The sequence below is a fragment of the Choristoneura fumiferana genome, chromosome 2, assembly GCF_025370935.1.
Source record: "Choristoneura fumiferana chromosome 2, NRCan_CFum_1, whole genome shotgun sequence".
In the NCBI taxonomy this organism is placed as follows: Eukaryota; Metazoa; Arthropoda; class Insecta; order Lepidoptera; family Tortricidae; genus Choristoneura; species Choristoneura fumiferana.
Genome location: NC_133473.1, coordinates 17,693,689 through 17,712,139, shown reverse-complemented (window position 1 = coordinate 17,712,139; position 18,451 = coordinate 17,693,689). Strand labels below are relative to the sequence as shown.

Genomic DNA, 18,451 nt, shown 5'->3' with positions numbered 1-18,451 from the left:
GGGTAAATAGTGTTTTTGACAACTATGTATCTGAATAAAATGTTTAACAAATTTCAAAAATAGCATGGTGATGTAGGGATGGTAATCGATGGTAAACTATCGATTAATTGATAATTGATTATTTTAACTGTGTCGATTTCAATTAATCGATTAAGGGCGCTCATGGTATCGATTAATCGGATTGATATCGAACATTCCTACGGTGTTGTGTCACGATGCATACAGGCGATCGCTGACATCTTAGTTAGGTCAGTGTAAGCTGGATGGCGTTTTCCTCAATTAAAGATCTCTGAGCAGAATGACGGATGAACTCTAGAGGTCGCCACCGTAGTTTTCCCTTGACTCATTTATTTACGTAATAATATGTATGAACTAAAAGAATTTCCTTGCTCAACCGCGACCTTACGATAGCTAAGCTTATGCAAAATATGCGTGTTCATGCAATTCCTCCACCTCCACTGTAAGAACACACACAAATCACACAAACCCATCTATCACCACCACCACCACACTACACTGACGCGTTTCGAACTCAACCAGAGCTCATCTTCAGAGTGACACAACCGTACACCATGCTACCCAGTTGTTAGACTAACCTTCATCTTTTAGTTCATTGATATGGACCTCCGCAAAGTAACGCCTGATTCAATAAATTTAATAATATTTATTTATTATTTACTTATTTATTTTATAAGAGTAGGCATTTCATAACACTAATTTACTACACGAGTTTGTATGATTAAATATCGCTATAACCAACTCACCCTTGACCGTTTTTCCCCGCCAAGGGGGTGTTGATGACCAGCTGTGACCGAGGGAATTCTAACTGTAATATTCTTGCCCTTAAAAGCTGAAGCACAGCTGTAAAACACACATTCAACAGCTCACCCTACACTAAACAGTTCTCTCGAAAGCTCCATAAGCCCAAGACTTAAGCAGCTCCGTACGGCTTCAACCTTCACAGCTCCGTACGGCTACAACTCTCACGGCTCAGGCCTTTACGCCCTAACCTGACACTAAGCCCTGACGGCCTTAACTTCTGGAGCACTGCACATCCTTCCTGGCTTGCCCAAGACCCTGATCGTTCCGGCGTGGAACACTGCCCAGGCTGCTCGTCCTGCCGCCCTAAGGCGGCCCCTTTTGACCTCGGCACCGACGACCGCTCAGCTGGACCAGGCCCCCTGCTGTGGCCAGCCCTCTTCGCTCCGGGTTCTGCTCTCCGACTCCAGGGAAATGTAGGCCAGGGAGACCGAATAATCAGAACCGACCTCTCAATAAAATTGCTTGAACTTACTACCTGAGATTCTTGTAATACTTTTACTTTTAATTTTGTCAAACTAGGCCTGTTATTTTTTTGTGTTCAATTTTTAATTAAAAATTGTTAAAACGTCTTATTGTTTTACTCAAAGAGTAACCTACTAGGCCTCCTTTAAGGTCAAACCTCCTATATCCCCTCAAGAGGTCTGCCCTTGACAGTTGCCAGATGTACCGCTTTTCCGCGTTTTACAATTTTACACCGCCTTTTATAAGGAGGTACGGCACACACACTAGATGCGAAATTCAAACTTTTTGCATGTTAAAATATGTTTAAAGTAAAATAAAATGTGGTTCACTATTTCCCGGCCGTAAAATACTGACATGGAAATCATTATCATCCAATTTTTTGATTAATCGATTACTTCTCGATGATTTTACATGGATTAATAGATTAATCGAATCGATATCGAACATCCCTACTAGAAAGAAATGAAATGTCAGTGTCAGTCAGAATATCTAATCTATCAACAACTGACTGACTGAACTGAACTACGGATGACACTCTTTCCCGGCACGGATAATACCGGGTTAGAAATACCGACCCTGTTTTTCGTGTACTCACCCATAGAAGCGTATGTCAGTTTCTATGGGCGTATTCACAAAAAACAGGGCCGGTATTTCCATGTCGGTGTTATATGGGCCGGGAAAGAGTGTCACCCAACTACACTGTCTAACCATTATTCATGTTACCGTGCCGTACGATTCATTCTGCCAAAGAGTATATAATCACTACGTTTTAAGAGTCGGAACTCTCATACAAAAACAATATCACGATTGTAGTACAAAGAGTAGTATAATATACGGGGAAAAGAGAGCCCTCTCTCGTCTCATTCATGCAGACTGTTTTGAAGCGCCGTCTGCATTTCCTAACTAGTACCATTGATGTATATATCCATCCATACGTATAGCTATTAATAGTCACAGGTATTCTTTTACTTTACTGGATTTGCTTCCCAGCTCAAACCACATAAAAACTAAAAACAGGGCTGCAAAGAGAAGTGAGACCGCTTGAATTCAGTCTTCTTAAGTTTAAACCAGCCTCAATTTTCCGTTTGCAGCACTGTCTTTACTTTTTATGTGGACGATGTGCACGAGTTTCGATTGCAACGTAGCCATCTTGTTCCTTGTTGAGCGCGAATAGACGCCTGGCCTGACATAGAGGGTTGCTACACAAAAAATATTTGTAACGACTGAGCGGATACAATTATGTGACTTTTATATTAGAAATTACAATACGATTGTCAATTTCGAAAATAAAGTTCATTTTTGCGGTAATTATCACGACAAAATATTTTTTAATAAATAAATTTTGTGATCTCAAGCTTTCAGTGACATCTATCTGAAACAAACGACAACAATCTGTTTTATTTTAGGTTAGATAAAGGAGATGGCGGCGCTATCGACATGAATTAGTACGGTATAGGCGACTGTCCCCCCCTGTTGTAGTATGAATTCAGTGTCTTTTTGGTGCCAATATCAAGAAACGAACTGCACAGACTAAACAGGGCCGAAAAAGTCACATTGACAAGTAGTGTTGTTAGGAACAGTCGATATTATCGATATTGTAACAGCATAGTGTTGTGCTTTTATATCGATATATTGTCAAAAAACGGCACGTAGTGGTGCGCTTTTTATTAATTAAATGATCGAATTAAAGAAAAAAAAGTTGTTTTCTTAATAATAATTTATTTTCATGTCATGGATCTGTTTTTCTTTACATAGGTAAATACAGTTTCACGTTACACAAGTATTGTATTGTAGTATTGTATTGTCCGTTTTGCACTGCACAGCACTTGTGGAAGGCTGTGCATGTAAATATTCCACACTGGGCAACTCCAAAGCTGAACCTGAAACAAAGTTAAATTTAGCCAGTAGCTTACACTAACTAATGCAAGATAAAATAAAATTGGTACGCACAATCCAATTTTTGTCATATTGCAGGTCAATGACCTATGTTTACCTAGACAACTTTCTTACAATTTCTTGCCTTATTGTCAAATATGTCTTTACTTGTCAAATGAATGAAATGAAATGAAGGTGATCTTGGAGTTAGTTGACAATACATAATTTTGTATACCTCTGATAAACAATCTACTTGCCATGCCAAATGTAATGAAATTAATTCTGTAGTTTTTACCCGATTCTGGTGAAGCCCAAAAGGAGGATTATATTTTGACCTGTATGTATGCATATCCATTTCTATCTCTTCTAACTACTAAGCAGCTCAACCTATTTTTAACCCCTAACGCAAAAAGAGGAGTGTTATTACATGAAGTGTACCATAAACACAGACAATACAGAAAAAATGATCAAGTGCGAGTTGGACTCGTACATGAAAGGTTCCGAAAACAGTTCAATAAAAGTTTTTCTGAAAATTCTTCTAATATAAGTATTTTTTTTTGCTGACTGTACTATATGCCCCTGGTTACCAAAGTACTCGTCAAGACGACAAACGAGTCCAAACTCGATGCAGTTGTGTTGTTTATCACAGTGTTCCTATGGTCACCCGCTAGCTTTATCATCAGATCAACTCTAAAATTCTAAATTATGCTATAAGGTATAGATTTTTATCAGTGGTAGCTTACCTGTTGTATTGTCAGTTTTACACTGCGCACCACTTGTAGAAGGCTGTGCATGTAAATATTCCACACTGGGCAACTCCAAAGCTGAACCTGAAACAAAGTTTAATTTAGCCAGAAGCTTCCACTAACTTATACAGGTGAAATATAATTAGTGTGTATAGCCATTTTTCTGTCTATTACTAATGCTCTGACCGGCAACTATACTATACACTCAAAATACCTAGCATTATTATTGATGACGAAGCAAATTAATTTATAACATATATTGTATGTTAAAAAAATATGTGCATGTGTATTGATGGTATTTATTAGGGTTATGGTTTATGGGGGCGACTGAAAAACAGCGCCTGTTAGCCAAGGGACTTTGTTCTGCAAGGTGCAGGCATAAGCTGAGTCGCTTTCCCTTTTGATAGTTTGATTGTACTTATTATTTGTTATGTACCTATGTAGAATTTGTAAACAAACTATTAAATCAATATCTTTTATTATTTTATTATTATTATTATTATTATAAGATGCAGTAAGTCAAGTTGCAATAGAGATAAATTGAAAATAAAATAAAGTGTTTACCTTGGCTGTTCTTGCCATCTTTAGGGGAAACCCTTCAAGAATTTCTTCAGAAAGAGGTGGCATGGGAAGTCCCAATTTTGGTATGGCTTTCTTCTTCAGCCGGGTTTCGATTTTGTGAAATCTCGTTGCCAACTACTTTCACCCACTGCTTACAACTGAAATAAAATTTAATTGTCGTGATACTATATAATACGAATTGACGTCGGCCAGCCAAATATAACCTCAACACCTATTATCAGATTTATCAGTAACTTTACTTACACATGTTCACTTAGAGGAAATCTAGCAAAGAACATTTTGTTTTCACAATGTTTTTCTTGAATACCACAAATTTCGCATCTCCTCATGTTGAATGGTTTCTTAGTAAAGGACAGCCGTGAAAATAACGGTAAAAACTAGAGTCCTGTCTCGAATAAATGCACTTTAGTGAAAGAAGAGTTAATGCGGAGGAGAAATAATCTCAAACTCAACGCTATTAACAAAACAAAACACCAAAATACACGAAAATTCAAACAGTAAACACAAAATCTCGCGAAGGCGTCCGTTCCCACGCAGCAGATGTTTTTTTTTTTTTTTTTAATTTATTTCATGACCGTGGATTCGAAGTCCTTCAGTCGGAATAATAGAGATAACATAAAATTCACAAATTTTGAACAGACTAAATTAACTAGAAGAGTTACATGAGAAATTAAGTATCATATAATTACTTATTATATTAACATTTGCATTTCTGAAAATTTAAGAAGAACTTAACCTACAAAATTATAACAATAGAACATAAGTACAACACAAGTTATTTTTTTTAAATCTTACATGACAAAATATATTGCTAACGAATAATTAAATTTTTTCTACAGTGTTTAAAATGAATTTATATAGAGGTATGAAGTAGATAGGGTTTGATAGTAAATCTTGGACGCGGCGGGGAACACTTAACGAGTTTTCATCTGCAACATCACTAATCACACTGACAAGTATCAGTCTTTGAATGGCAAAAGTTTCACATTCAAATATAACGTGTTTTATATCAGCATTTTCCTTTAAACAATATGTACATTTGTCGTCAGCGATAATCTTCATTCGATTTAGATGTGCTGGAACTAGGCAATGACCAGAGCGCATACGATTAATGCAGGTAATGAATTTTCTGTTTGTGTATCTGAATCCATAATACCATGGTGCTGTTGGTAAGTTTTGCTGAAGCTCTGCATACCATTTTCCTTTTGTCTCTGTAGTAATGTCCCAGTATTCCTTCCATATTCTCTTTGAAGACATTTTAAAAAGATGATAGTAGTCCGTAAAAGGTACTTTAAATGATTCTGTTAAGTCCTCGTCGTGATCACAGCGAGTCGCCTGATCCACAATCTCATTACCAGTTATGCCGATGTGGGAGGGAACCCAAACAAATTCTACATTTTTTCCTAACTTAACAATCATTTCCTTGACTCTATATACAATAAAGTTTTGTTTATATTTTAAATTACTATTACATAAGGTAGTTAGCACACTTTTAGAATCACTAACTATTAATATATTTACATTATTTACATTTGAATATACATATTTCAAAGCTTCCAATATTGCCCAACTTTCTGCAGTAAATATACTACAAATATCTGGTATTTTATAACAATTTGTTGATTTCATTTGAGGATCATAGTATGCTGCCTTAACATGCTCACCTTTAGAACCATCGGTATACAAGATATAGTAGTCATGTTTTTCATTTAAGAATTCCAAGAAATCAAACTTATTCTTTACAGAATCTAAATGGCATTTGATGTTAAGGTAGCTTAGTAAGATATTATATGGGCACTTGTAAATTGGCCACTTGTTACAGGTGTACATGTTTCTAGTCAGGTTTTTTGTATGTGTCATTATGGTTGGAATTTCAGGTAACAATCCTGAAATCAAAGTATTCGCCGTGATCTTGGGTATCTCAGCTGACTGCGTGATTTCTGGAGGGTGTATAACTCTATCTAGGACAACATTATTCTCACAAGACAACTCCTTCAAGCAAAATCTCTCAGCCAGCTGTAAACGTCTCAGGGACAATGGAGGTATACAGTTTTCAATTTCCATAGTGTTAATAGGAGTGGTGCGCATAGCACCACTTATCACTCTCAAACCCATATTCTGAATGACATCCAACTTCTTTAGTAATGTACAACTTGCATTCATGTAAGCCATGGAGCTATAATCAAAGTGACTTCTGACTATACTTTTGTACAACATGTTAAGAATTTTTGGGTCAGAACCCCAGAATGTTCCTGCTAAGCTTCTCATTACATTTATGCTCTTCATGGCGTTCTGACATATGTGGTTTATGTGTTTATCAAATTTTAGCTTATCATCTATAATAACTCCTAAAAATTTATGATGACTGTCAATAGGAATTGAATTGTTATCATATATAATGTTTATAGCAGATTGGGCAAATGGATCTTTACTGAAGACTAACACTTTACTTTTCTCTGAACTGATTTCTAATTTTAAAGTGTTGCGATAATAAAATTGAAGTTGATTTAATGCTGTGTTCATATTATGAACAGCCAAGTCTAAGTTTTGATTTTCACTGTACAAAAGCAAGTCATCTGCAAATTGCAAGATTTTAACTTGGGAAGAATTTACAAAATTAAGGATCTGAGATGTATATAAGTTGTACAATAGAGGCGACAATGTAGCTCCCTGCATTGTCCCTTTATTAACAATTCTAGGTCCATGCAGTTTATTATTAAATTTAACAAATAAAGTTCTATTGTGTAAAAATTCTAAAATCCATTTTAAAGTTTTACTTGGTAAGCCCAGTTCATGTAAAATATGAATTAGTCTTTCAATGTTGACATTGTCAAAGGCACCTTTAACATCTAAAAAAACACATATAACATTAGAATGACTAAGTTTTGCCTTTTTGAGATCAGATATCAGAGATACAAAGCTTTCAGTGCAACTTCTGCCCTTTCTGAATCCAAATTGAACATCTGGTAACTTTCCTTGTGTTTCAGCAAAGTAATCTATTCTTAACTTTAACATGTTTTCAAAAAGTTTGCCTAAACATGATGATAAGGAAATAGGTCTATATGATGAAGGATTATTTGCAGCTTTATTTTGCTTTAAAATCGGAATAACACATTGTGTTTTCCATGATGGCGGGATCACTAAACTATTCCATAATTTGTTATAAACTTGTAAAAGGATTTCTACTGCATTAGGATGTAATTTCTTGATCAATATGTATGGTATGTTATCCAACCCTGGTGTTGTGTCTTTCCTAGTTTTAAGTGCTATATGCAGTTCATTTAATGTAAATGGCGTATTAAGAAAGGAGTTACTTTGATTCTCGTCTGACTGATTCAATATGTCCTCAAGGTTTTTCATATTAAACTGAGATGAATTTGATATTTTATCTAAGAAACTTGGTACCCATTCGTCATTTAAATATCTGTTATGAGAAGAGCCTATTCTCTTAAATCTCCTAATGTAAGCCCAAATTCTAGAAATAGGCGTCATTCTATTAAAAGTACTGCACAAGTCATGCCATGAATTAACTCTCTCTTCCTTTAATGTTCTTTTCTTTTGGGCATCAAGCTTTTTATAGTTTATGAAGTTGGTAATGCTTGGTGATTTCCTGTACTGTACTAAAGCTTGTTTCGATTTTTGTACAACATCATCACATGTTTGATTCCACCAGGGAGCAGGTTTCCTCATGACTTTTGGAGTTTGGGTTGGCTTTTGTTTTGGAACTGATTCTGATTGAATTTGATATAAAATGTTTACAAAGTTGTTATACAAATTAAGTGGTTCTGTGTTATTAATGTTTAATTCAGAAAAACAGGTCTCTGACAAATTATAGTATTTGGACCAATCTGCTTTACTATAAATATATTTTTCATCTACAGGTCGGACCTCGTATATGGAAGGCTTCACATTTACAACCACCTGAGTTGGATAATGATAGCTGCCCATTGCATCATCATGAACACGCCATTCACAATGAGGGGCCAACGTGGGACTAACTAGAGCTAGATCAATGGCAGACGGATTTCTATTTGGATATGGAACAGTTGTTGCACTACCATCATTTAAAACGCACATGTCGAACTCGTCAATGAGTTTATAAAGACAGTTGCCTCTATTATTATTTGAATGACATCCAAACAATATGTGATGTGCATTAAAATCCCCCATAATAATACATGGCTTAGGAGTTTCCAGTAATATCTTTTTCATTTTGTTAGTGTCAAATCTACTAGCATTGGGAGGACAGTAAACACAGAGAATGTTTAAAGTACCTATAGATGTTTCTATAGATATACAGATATTTTGGATGGATTCATAAAAAGTAGTGTTTATAACTCTGTATTGTAAATTTTGTTTAATTAATATGGCTACTCCATTATGTGCATTTAAAGAATTTTTGTGTATAAAGTTATATGGTGCAAAATTAGGAATTATGCTTGTACTCTTAAGCCAAGTTTCATTTAATAAGCATATATCAATATTTTGTTCAGTAAGAAATGATTTTAATAAGGCTGTCTTACTCTGTAAGCTTTGTACATTGAACTGTGCTATTTTTAAGTATGTATCCATTATTAATTAATTAAATTTGCTAACAGAATGTCTTTTATCTTTTTATTTGTAATTGGACTGTTGTCTTTATCATTTCCCAAAGTGATTAGGGACTTAATTATTGCATTGATTATGATATCGTTTTCTATAATTTGATCGGCATTGAAAGACCTGTTGACAACTTTAGGGATAGCTGGAAAGGCAGTTGGGTTGAGAATGTTATGTTCAGGTGGTTTACTCACCACATCGGCATAGGATCGATTTGAATTTTCATATTTCTTTTTCTTCTCCTCCATTTTCTTTTTTTTAATAGGACAATCCCTTGAAATGGCGAGGTGGTTCCCGCTGCAGTTGATGCAAACGATCTCCTCAACATCGCATTCCTTATATGAGTGTCGGCCGGAGCAAGACGAACACATTTGTTCGCCTCTGCAGACCCTGGCTGAATGGTTAAACTTTAGGCATTTATAGCATTGTAGCAAGGGCGGAATGTATGCGTGCACCTTATACCGGAACATGTTCAGGTATGCGTACTGTGGCAGTGTAGTCGTAGCAAAAGTTACAGCTATTGTCCCCAGAGGGACAAGCTTTCCCTCTACTTTTCGCATAAAACGTTTTATGGATATTATTTCAGCGTCGCATGTTATGTTCTTGTATATTTCGTCGTTTCCGAGTTCTTTGGGTATGTATCGTAGTACTCCTGTAGTCTCTGTTAGATTAGACGGAACAAAAGCTTTCAGCTTGTTCCTGCTCAAAAACTGGTCCATTTTTAAAAAATTATTCGCTGGTGCAGGTTTCTTGAATGTGATACCAATTTTGTAGGCATTTATACGATGTACACCTACAATACCTTTCACTTGCTCAGTAAAAAGTTTTGTTAAAGTAATAGGGTTTCTATTACCCAACTTCTCATCGTCCTCAGATTCCACAAAAACTACACATTCCGTGCTGTGATGCTCGGGAAATTGTCTTTTATAATTAGCTTTCGTAAACATTTTATAGTCCGAGGTTTTATTCGCATTCAAGTCCATTTTTCTCTTTTTTCCCGCTTTGTCGGGGGGATCACCCCCGGCGCTGTTTTCACCCATTTTTATTTATACTATATACACTTTATAAAAACACTATATTTACAGCAAGAATAAACAATTATATACAAGAAAAATAATTTTTCAAAAAGCAGAAAATTTCAAAGCGCGCGCTTAGTTCGACTTCCCGCCAAAAAGTCACGCAGCAGATGAAGGTTTGTGGGCTGCCATATAAAATTGAAAAATAGAACTAAATTTTTTTCATTTACTTAAATAAAAAAAGGATATCCAGTCAGAATTATTTTTATATTGTATTATTTATCTTAGTAATATTTTTTTCCGCTTATTTTTTTTTTTCACAGCTTAAAATGTGAAGAATTGCAAATATTTTAATTTAAGTGAAATCTTCTAAACACAGATCATTTCATAAATATGGCACCAATAAGTTATTTTGGAGAGGTTGGTACAAAAAAGTCACTAGCTCCATACATTAGATTTTTTGTATGGAGTTTCAACCCACTGCATTCTGCTAGCATCATATCATACGCTTCATACTATACGTTTTAATTTGCTATTGGTGGTATAAGCCGCTCGGCAAGGAAAATGTAACCGAAGTTCGAAGTTGTAATTTTCATCAGACAATACTTTTAGTTATGTATGCATAGACTGACTGGTTAACAACATTACTTCTTAGCGGCTTTATCCTCCTAGGCCGGAAATAGCTGAAACGATGGACATAATATCTGTGATGTGGTTTTTATTATTTTATGGTATTTTAACCGCATTTACGTTACTAATTTTGGTAAGTTGTAATGTTTACTTTTACAACAAATGTGTCAAGTTTGGGTTAGGTTTTAAGTGCCTTGTTGGCACTGTATGTAGGTAACTAAACTTGTCATGTTTTTAACACCTGTTTTATTCCATCATTCTGTCTTGTTTTGACAAGTAAGAAATAATGTTTGTTTTTTTAGATTTCAATTGTAATATATGCCATCACTAACCCCTACCCGGTAGTGGAGCACTATAAAGAGGAAGAGAGCTACAATGATCCGAAGTCAGGGTCGCGGCAGAAGTTCCCCAGCATAGAGGAACCACATTGCTTGCATCTGAGTGTGGTGGTACCTGCATACAATGAGGAGGAACGCTGTGAGTATTTCTGCTTACCTAGTACAGTCAGCAGCAGAAGTAGACGCAGTTGTGGTGCTCAAAATGATCTAAACTAAATACTCTTATTATTATCTTATTAGTAGAGTTGTGTGTAGACCGGGAGCGCCAAAGTTCATATTCTGCCCTATTCATACCATAATTTTTGTCCGAATCATAAACCTTAAATTTTTCTGAAATTTTTAAATGGTCACCTATAGAAAACTTATAGGTTAGGTTAGGTTTGTTTTATAACAATTCTGAACAATTAATGGATTTAGAGAAAAAAGGGTTATGGCTAGTGATCGTTATCAAGATGCACTTTTCGTAGCAAAGAGTATGGTTGACAGAAAAAATAAATACATTTGAATATTCACTTTTGTTCTTAACTGTAAAATAAATACTTATCTTCTTAGGATTACACCTCTAGGTATAACTCTTTACAGTACAAATCCTTTTTATTTATGTCAAATTAGTCTCAAATAACATTAATTTCTGTCATAAAAATACAACTATAGTTGAAAATATAATTACATTATGTGAAGTGTTTATTGTAATCGAAATAATCCAATGCACATCATATCTAGAGTTGATATTCAAGTACTTCAAGTGGAGTCCTAATAAAGTGCATGTATGATCACACTATATTTACATTCACAATATGGATTTGACACAATACCCGGATTTTATAACGACAGACGAAGGCATGTGATGTGTTATCTGCAATGTCAATTTTAAAAGGAAAAAAGACAATATAAATAAGTTTATTTTAAACTAAAAAATGTCCTGAAGAAAAACCTTGGTTACAGAACTGAAAAAGTTGTGTAGCAGCTGATAGAAAGCAAAGAGGTGGATATGCCGGAGGGTGTCAATAAAAAATGTGTGCAATATTTAAAGTACTTAAATTACCTTCCTGTGACTTCCGTTAAAGTAGAAAGGTCATTTAGTTATTTAAAATGGATTTTTTCTAATCAATGTGAACAACTGACAGCTAAATCTATTGAACAAATTTTAATCATTTATTCAGTATAATTAGGATGAATGATTATAAATAAGTATGTATTGTATGTATGGTGTGTCTTATATAATTTGTGAATTATAATATGTAAAGTTTAAAATACATCTGTATTTGTTTTTTGACAACCATACTTTGCCACAAAAAGTGCATGTTGATATCAATCACTAGTTATGACAAACAATCATTCTAACAAACATTAAATTCGGACAATTTTGGGGCATATAAAGATTTAGCCAGCGCCAGTGTTTTGAAAGCCATGGATAAAAAATAGTGACTAATTATTATCTTTAAAACTTGATGTGAATTTTCAAACTTTCCCGCATATTGCCAACCAGATAGCCTAGTGGTTAGAGAACCTGACTATGAAGCTTCAGATTCCAGGTTTGGTCCCCATGTTGGGGCAGATCAGTGGCGTAGTGTAGTTGGGGCGGGGGGGCAGTCCGCCCCGGGCGGCAAAATACCATAAAAAATTATTGGTGTGTGTCAAGTTCGCAATCCGCACTGGGCCCGCTTGGGAACTAAAGCTCAAGTGTTCTCATTCTGAGCTGAGAGGAGGCATGTGCCTAGCACTGGGACGTGTATAGGATGGGATGATGATGATAATTCCATAACAAAAAAAATGTTGCACCTACAATTTGGACCGATTAGAATGAGTACCCTAAATAAGAAGGCGGCAAAAATTTCTTCCGCCCGGGCGGCTGATACCCACGCTACGCCACTGGGGCAGATATTTGTATGAAAAATATGATTGTTTGATCCCGAGTCTTGGGTGTTTAGCATGTATTTAAGTACCTAAGTATTTATGTATTTGAGTATGTTTCATTAAAAAAAAAACATTTATCCCTTGCCTAGTACTCATAACTAGTGATGGAAATTTTTCGACGAAAGTTTTACATGGATATGATTCTATTAAATTTATATATACACATATATATATATATACCTATTAAATATGTATGTTTTTATCGAGAATTATTACCGAGGTTTTAACATTTCTATTATGAGTATGAAGTATAATAGGCCACTGATAATTATATATCGAACATAAGTGCTTTGTTTGTTTGGATTAGTTATGTTCTTTGTGAAAAAGTCATAAATTAAGGACCTTTATGCTGTTTTACTGCTAATAATTAATTATATTAACTCTTGATTATCTTTTAAACAGTAAGAGTTAGGCCACTAATGTCTCAGCCATTGTGTGAATAGATTTTTTTAATAATCCGCTTTTGTTTTAATATAATATTTTCCTTTTTTCTTTCTTTTTTCCAGTGCCTCCCATGCTTGATGAAGCTCTCGAGCATTTAGAAAACAGAATTAAGGACATTCCTAACTACAAATATGAAATAATTGTTGTGAGTGATGGGAGCAAGGACAAAACTGTTAAAGTGGCCGAGACTTATACTGCCAAGTATGGAAGTGAAAAAGTAAGATGCCTAGAGCTGGTGAAGAATAGAGGGAAAGGAGGAGCTGTACGATTGGTAAGAAATTCAACTTTTAACTTAGACTTAGAAAAATATAAGGCTACCTATTCCTATTTTTACAAGGTTTTTATTAACTTGCAATGTTTGTATGTACATATTTTCTGGTCAAACCTAACTTGAAAGCTTGTGATATCCTGGTGGTTTATATGATAGACTCAACCTGATGCTGCAGATGGGGTTGTCTTCTTATTAGGGTTGTTAACACATATATGAAACTGTTGATGACAACACATTTATATGATATACATTTAGATTTGATATTATACATAACATAATATCAGATTTTTATTATGATATACCTTTTATATCATAATAAAAATCTGCTATAATTTTGCTATCTGTGGGATCCTGTAATTGGCTCTGTGTTGCTATTCCTACTACATATAGTGTTTTTAGCTATTGGTTCTCCTTAAATAAATAAATTGTGTAATAAAAGAAAAATAAGTAAAAATAAAAACATTTTTAATTATTTTAATTTTTATTCTGTAAAATTTATTGTGTTGTGTTAATCTTATTGGGTTACTTGTTATATGTTTATAAAATGTTTTCCTAGACCAACTTAGGTTAGGTACTTACTAAAAACAATTATCCTAAATTTAGTTTATAATACTTATAATTATCACAACTAGTAATTATTTATAACTTACTTGTGTTATATAAACTTTGGCGAAATATTTTTAGGGGGTACAGCGTTCTAGGGGAGCATTAATATTGTTTGCTGACGCAGACGGCGCGACCAAGTTTGAAGACTTGACCAAACTGGAAGTGGCCCTGAAGGAACTGGTCAAATTTGACGCCAGCAGCCTGCCGGTGCGGGCCAGCGACTGTCACGCCATCGTGATAGGGTCAAGAGCACACTTGGAGAAAGAATCTCTGGCCACAAGAAGCATTTTTAGGTAAATTACGTTGAGTGAGATAAGTGTAAGCATCAGCTTCATACTAATTCTGGCGTCAGTTCAGTCCATTCTGGTAAGAATGACGAGAGAATTATCGTGTACCTTCACGGACTAACGGACTAATAAAAATTAAATGTAAATAATATTCGTTTGTTTGGGTAAGCGCAGCGTGGGACGTCCACCAGCGAGATGGACCAATCACCTGGTTAAACCCGCGGGGTCACGGTGGATGCAAGCCGCTTCCAACCGAAGCAACTGGAGGTCTATGGGGAGGCCTATGTCCAACAGTGGACGTCTTATAACTGAGATGATGATGAATATTCGTCAATCCATTTTAAATGACAGAAAACCAGAATGATGGAGATAAGAAACGACAGATGGATGGACCCATGCCTTTGTGTATGTGCTCGAAGGTTCTTTGAGCGATAGAAAAAATAAGATCCGAAGCAGGTAGTTAAGATCTTCATCAAATCATTTAACGTTATAAAGAGTTTGAGTTTACGGCACCTAGTGTAAATCGTCAAGTACTGGCCAGTACTATAGTCACCTATAACTTACCTATAAACAGAGTTCATTTTTGATAAGATGTCAATAACTGGCCACCCTTTCATTAACTGACCTTATAGTAAAATGAATTCTGGTCACCTATCAATTGAATTCATTTTTAGTACCTATTGGCTGGGTGCGAAGTACTAGGTGGGGGTAATGAAATCTATCGCAGCGCTCATAGTGGCCAAAAGTAGAAATAATGTAGGCTGTCATACTCATTATGAATCTGTCATTAACAAAGAAATTTGTTTAGACCTAATTCCCGGACATGTCCAGCAGATACCAGCAATTTTCCTTTTGAAAAGGTTTGTGGTTGAAATTTGGTATTGAGTGAACTCGCAAAACCGGTCTTCAAAATGGTACTCATTTTGATCTGAAAACGATATTTAATTTATTACTAGCGATACAAGAACAATTATATATGTTCACTATTATTTGAAAAAACCATTAAAGTAGCTTTATCTTTTTGTTTTACAGTAAAAGTACAACTAAACATGAAGTAAACAAACCCTGACATAACCAAAATAAAACACCTTTTGAATAAATGTTACAGTCAAGGGCAAAGATATCGACACGGCCAAAGTTACAAAAATATATATACACGACCGTAATGTTAATGCATAAAGTCGTGTAAACATATTTTTGTAACTGGCCGTATCGATATCTTTGCCCTTGACTGTACTTACCTCATTAAATTTTAATGAACTAAAATGAATTCACAACCCTTTGTTCACTCAAACCACGGTATCACAGTAATTTTGTATTATAAATTAATACGTGATAGGTTTGATTTTTGTCACAATGTCGCGATGAAATTTCAAAACGTCGAGCCTCAGAGCCAGCAAAGTAGCGGACGATAGGTGTCGCTGATGTCGTGCACAGAGCCAATAAGGTGGCCGTAATTGACGATTCACCTGCCTGTTTCCAGGAACATTCTGATGTACGGCTTCCACTTCCTGGTGTGGCTGCTGACGGTGCGCGGCGTGCGCGACACGCAGTGCGGGTTCAAACTGCTCACGCGCAGCGCCGCGCGCGCCGCCTTCCGCGCGCTCCACGTAAACCGCTGGTAACTAACTCAATCAGTTTTCGATTACTGTACAGTCCAGTGGTTACAGAACCTGACTACAAAGGTTGAGGTTCTCCATCAGGGCAGCATATTTGATGAAAACACGAATGTCACTGGGACCAGGTCACCAATTCACCAAAATGAAGTGGTAAAAATTTGGTATAGAATAGTTTCAGACCCTGACAAGGACATAGGATAATCCAATCCCGGAACCCATCGCCCCCGGAAAATTGCACATTTCTCGCCAGATAGCTACACCTAAATCACAGCTACGGTCTGTTTTTTTAATCCGTGATACTAAAATGACGTTTCATGTGTTACCTGTTTTTTGCGTCTCATAAATAGTGATGTGCCGCAACCGGTTATCACCGAAAGATTTTGTAGGTAGTACCTATGTTATATGTATAAAATATTAAGACATGAATGGATCCGTGACGTACTAACATGGAGGGCACTTAGGACATTCTTGAAAAGGTAAAATGGGTCTAATAAAAATACGACCGTTTTGGAGATATTTCTACTTTTTATAGATGTTGATATTTAAGTTTCAATTTCATTCTAAGTACAATCCCCCTCAATGCTTTCCATAAAAACACACATACCATAACACGAGAAAACGCACTGAACACATCCGATCGCAATACGAGTAAAGTAACGAATGTCGAATACGAAAAACATGAATGACCTTGTGTGATGTCTATGGCCCAATAACTACGAAATGCAAAACTCGAACTTCGTATGTTGCCACCCCGCCCTGCTGACGCTTATCTCATTTAATACGCGAGTGAAAGGGACGCGGACGGTGCAATACGAACTTCGTTTTTCCAGTTTTGTAGTGGCCCCTCTGTGTTATGATTGTTCACTTTGGCACTAAGTGATGAACACTATATTTTTACCAGTGCTTAGATTTTATCACTTTATCGTAAAAGTGCATTTATATTTTCATTAATGTTATTTTTGTTGTTATCATAAAATATACCTACGTTTTACCGTTTATTTACAATTATATCGGAAACCGAAATCATAGAGCACTGTTCGTTTTATGCTGGCCACATTATTTTTACATTTGTCATTTCTCAGACTGTCATTTTAGTATCTAGGTTTCACAAATAGACCATAGATCTATATAAGTCATTTCCGATTAAAAATTACTATTCAATGTTCTGAAGTAGATAACAAAACAAAGCTAATATGCCTCTCCTTTTTCAGGGCATTTGATGTAGAGCTGCTTTACATCGCGCAGACTTTAAACATTCCAATAGCCGAGGTACCCGTAAGGTGGACTGAAATCGAAGGCTCCAAGGTGACGCCGGTGATATCCTGGATCCAGATGGGCTGCGACTTGGGCCTCATCTGGCTAAAATACAAACTGGGCGCTTGGAAAATCAAAACCGACAAGTCGGAATAACAACCTAGTCGCTGCTAAGGACCGTTATAGACGGACTGCATGGCAACTGCAACTTAACTGCCTTCGCAGTTCTATTGCACTCGGGAAAAATGCAATTTTGATCTATGATACGATACGAAATCGGCAGTTACGTCACGGCAAGCCAGACTTAAATTTAACTTCTGCTAGCAGCAGTACAGTCAAGGGTAAAGATATCGACACGGCCAAAGTTGCGAAAATATGTATACACGGCCTTAATGTTAAGCGCATAAAGTGGTGTATACATATTTTTGTAACTTTGGCCGTGTCGATATCTTTGCCCTTGACTGTACACTAGGCTATGTCACGCTAGCGTTTGTCGCTACCACTTCCATTTATACTGAGCGGCAAAAAATCTGGCCCTTAAATGTATGAAAAAATAGGTAACTTTGTACGTAGAGTGGGCCAAATTTTGTGTCGCTGAGTGTAAACTAAGCTAAAAACTAGTGTGCTATGGTCAAATTTATTCATTGTAAATGTTAAGATAAGCGCAAATGACTTATCAATAAATATATTTATTTACGTGATTCAGTAGTTTCATTGAATGATCTGGAATTTATGTTTCTGCAACAATAACAACAAGGTACTTACGGTAGGTAGGCAAGGTACTAATTTCAAAAGTTCAAATTCAAAAACATTAATTCAGACCATGTCAATACCCAGATAAGTGTTAGTTTACCTTTTCTTACTTCTAAATCTAGAGTAGATTGAGCTCAGAGATCAGAAGAAAAGAAACAACAAAATTTTAACGTAATTAAAGTGTCGGTTTCAGCCGAAACTAGAGCCAAAACACCATCGGTTTCGGCAAA

The 18,451-nt window shown here is 35.8% G+C and overlaps 1 protein-coding gene and 2 long non-coding RNA genes across 3 annotated transcripts; 2 read left to right on the top strand and 1 right to left on the bottom strand.

The window, feature by feature from the left end:
• Positions 1-2,088: 2,088 nt before the first annotated feature.
• Positions 2,089-2,592, bottom strand: LOC141445305 (uncharacterized). Its single transcript, XR_012453311.1, has 2 exons — positions 2,388-2,592; positions 2,089-2,303 (listed from the first exon to the last, which is right to left on the bottom strand). It is a non-coding gene; the product is annotated as an uncharacterized lncRNA (long non-coding RNA).
• A 3,814-nt stretch (positions 2,593-6,406) lies between these two features.
• LOC141445301 (uncharacterized) lies at positions 6,407-9,087 on the top strand. The gene is made up of 2 exons (XR_012453310.1): positions 6,407-6,529; positions 8,369-9,087. It is a non-coding gene; the product is annotated as an uncharacterized lncRNA (long non-coding RNA).
• Positions 9,088-10,587: 1,500 nt separating this feature from the next.
• On the top strand, positions 10,588-18,169 carry LOC141445300 (dolichyl-phosphate beta-glucosyltransferase-like). Its single transcript, XM_074111099.1, has 6 exons — positions 10,588-10,865; positions 11,035-11,209; positions 13,494-13,702; positions 14,387-14,601; positions 16,079-16,216; positions 17,426-18,169. The coding sequence occupies exons 1-6, from the start codon at positions 10,794-10,796 to the stop codon at positions 17,622-17,624; spliced, it is 1,008 nt and encodes a 335-aa protein (XP_073967200.1). The 5' UTR covers positions 10,588-10,793; the 3' UTR covers positions 17,625-18,169.
• Positions 18,170-18,451: the final 282 nt, after the last annotated feature.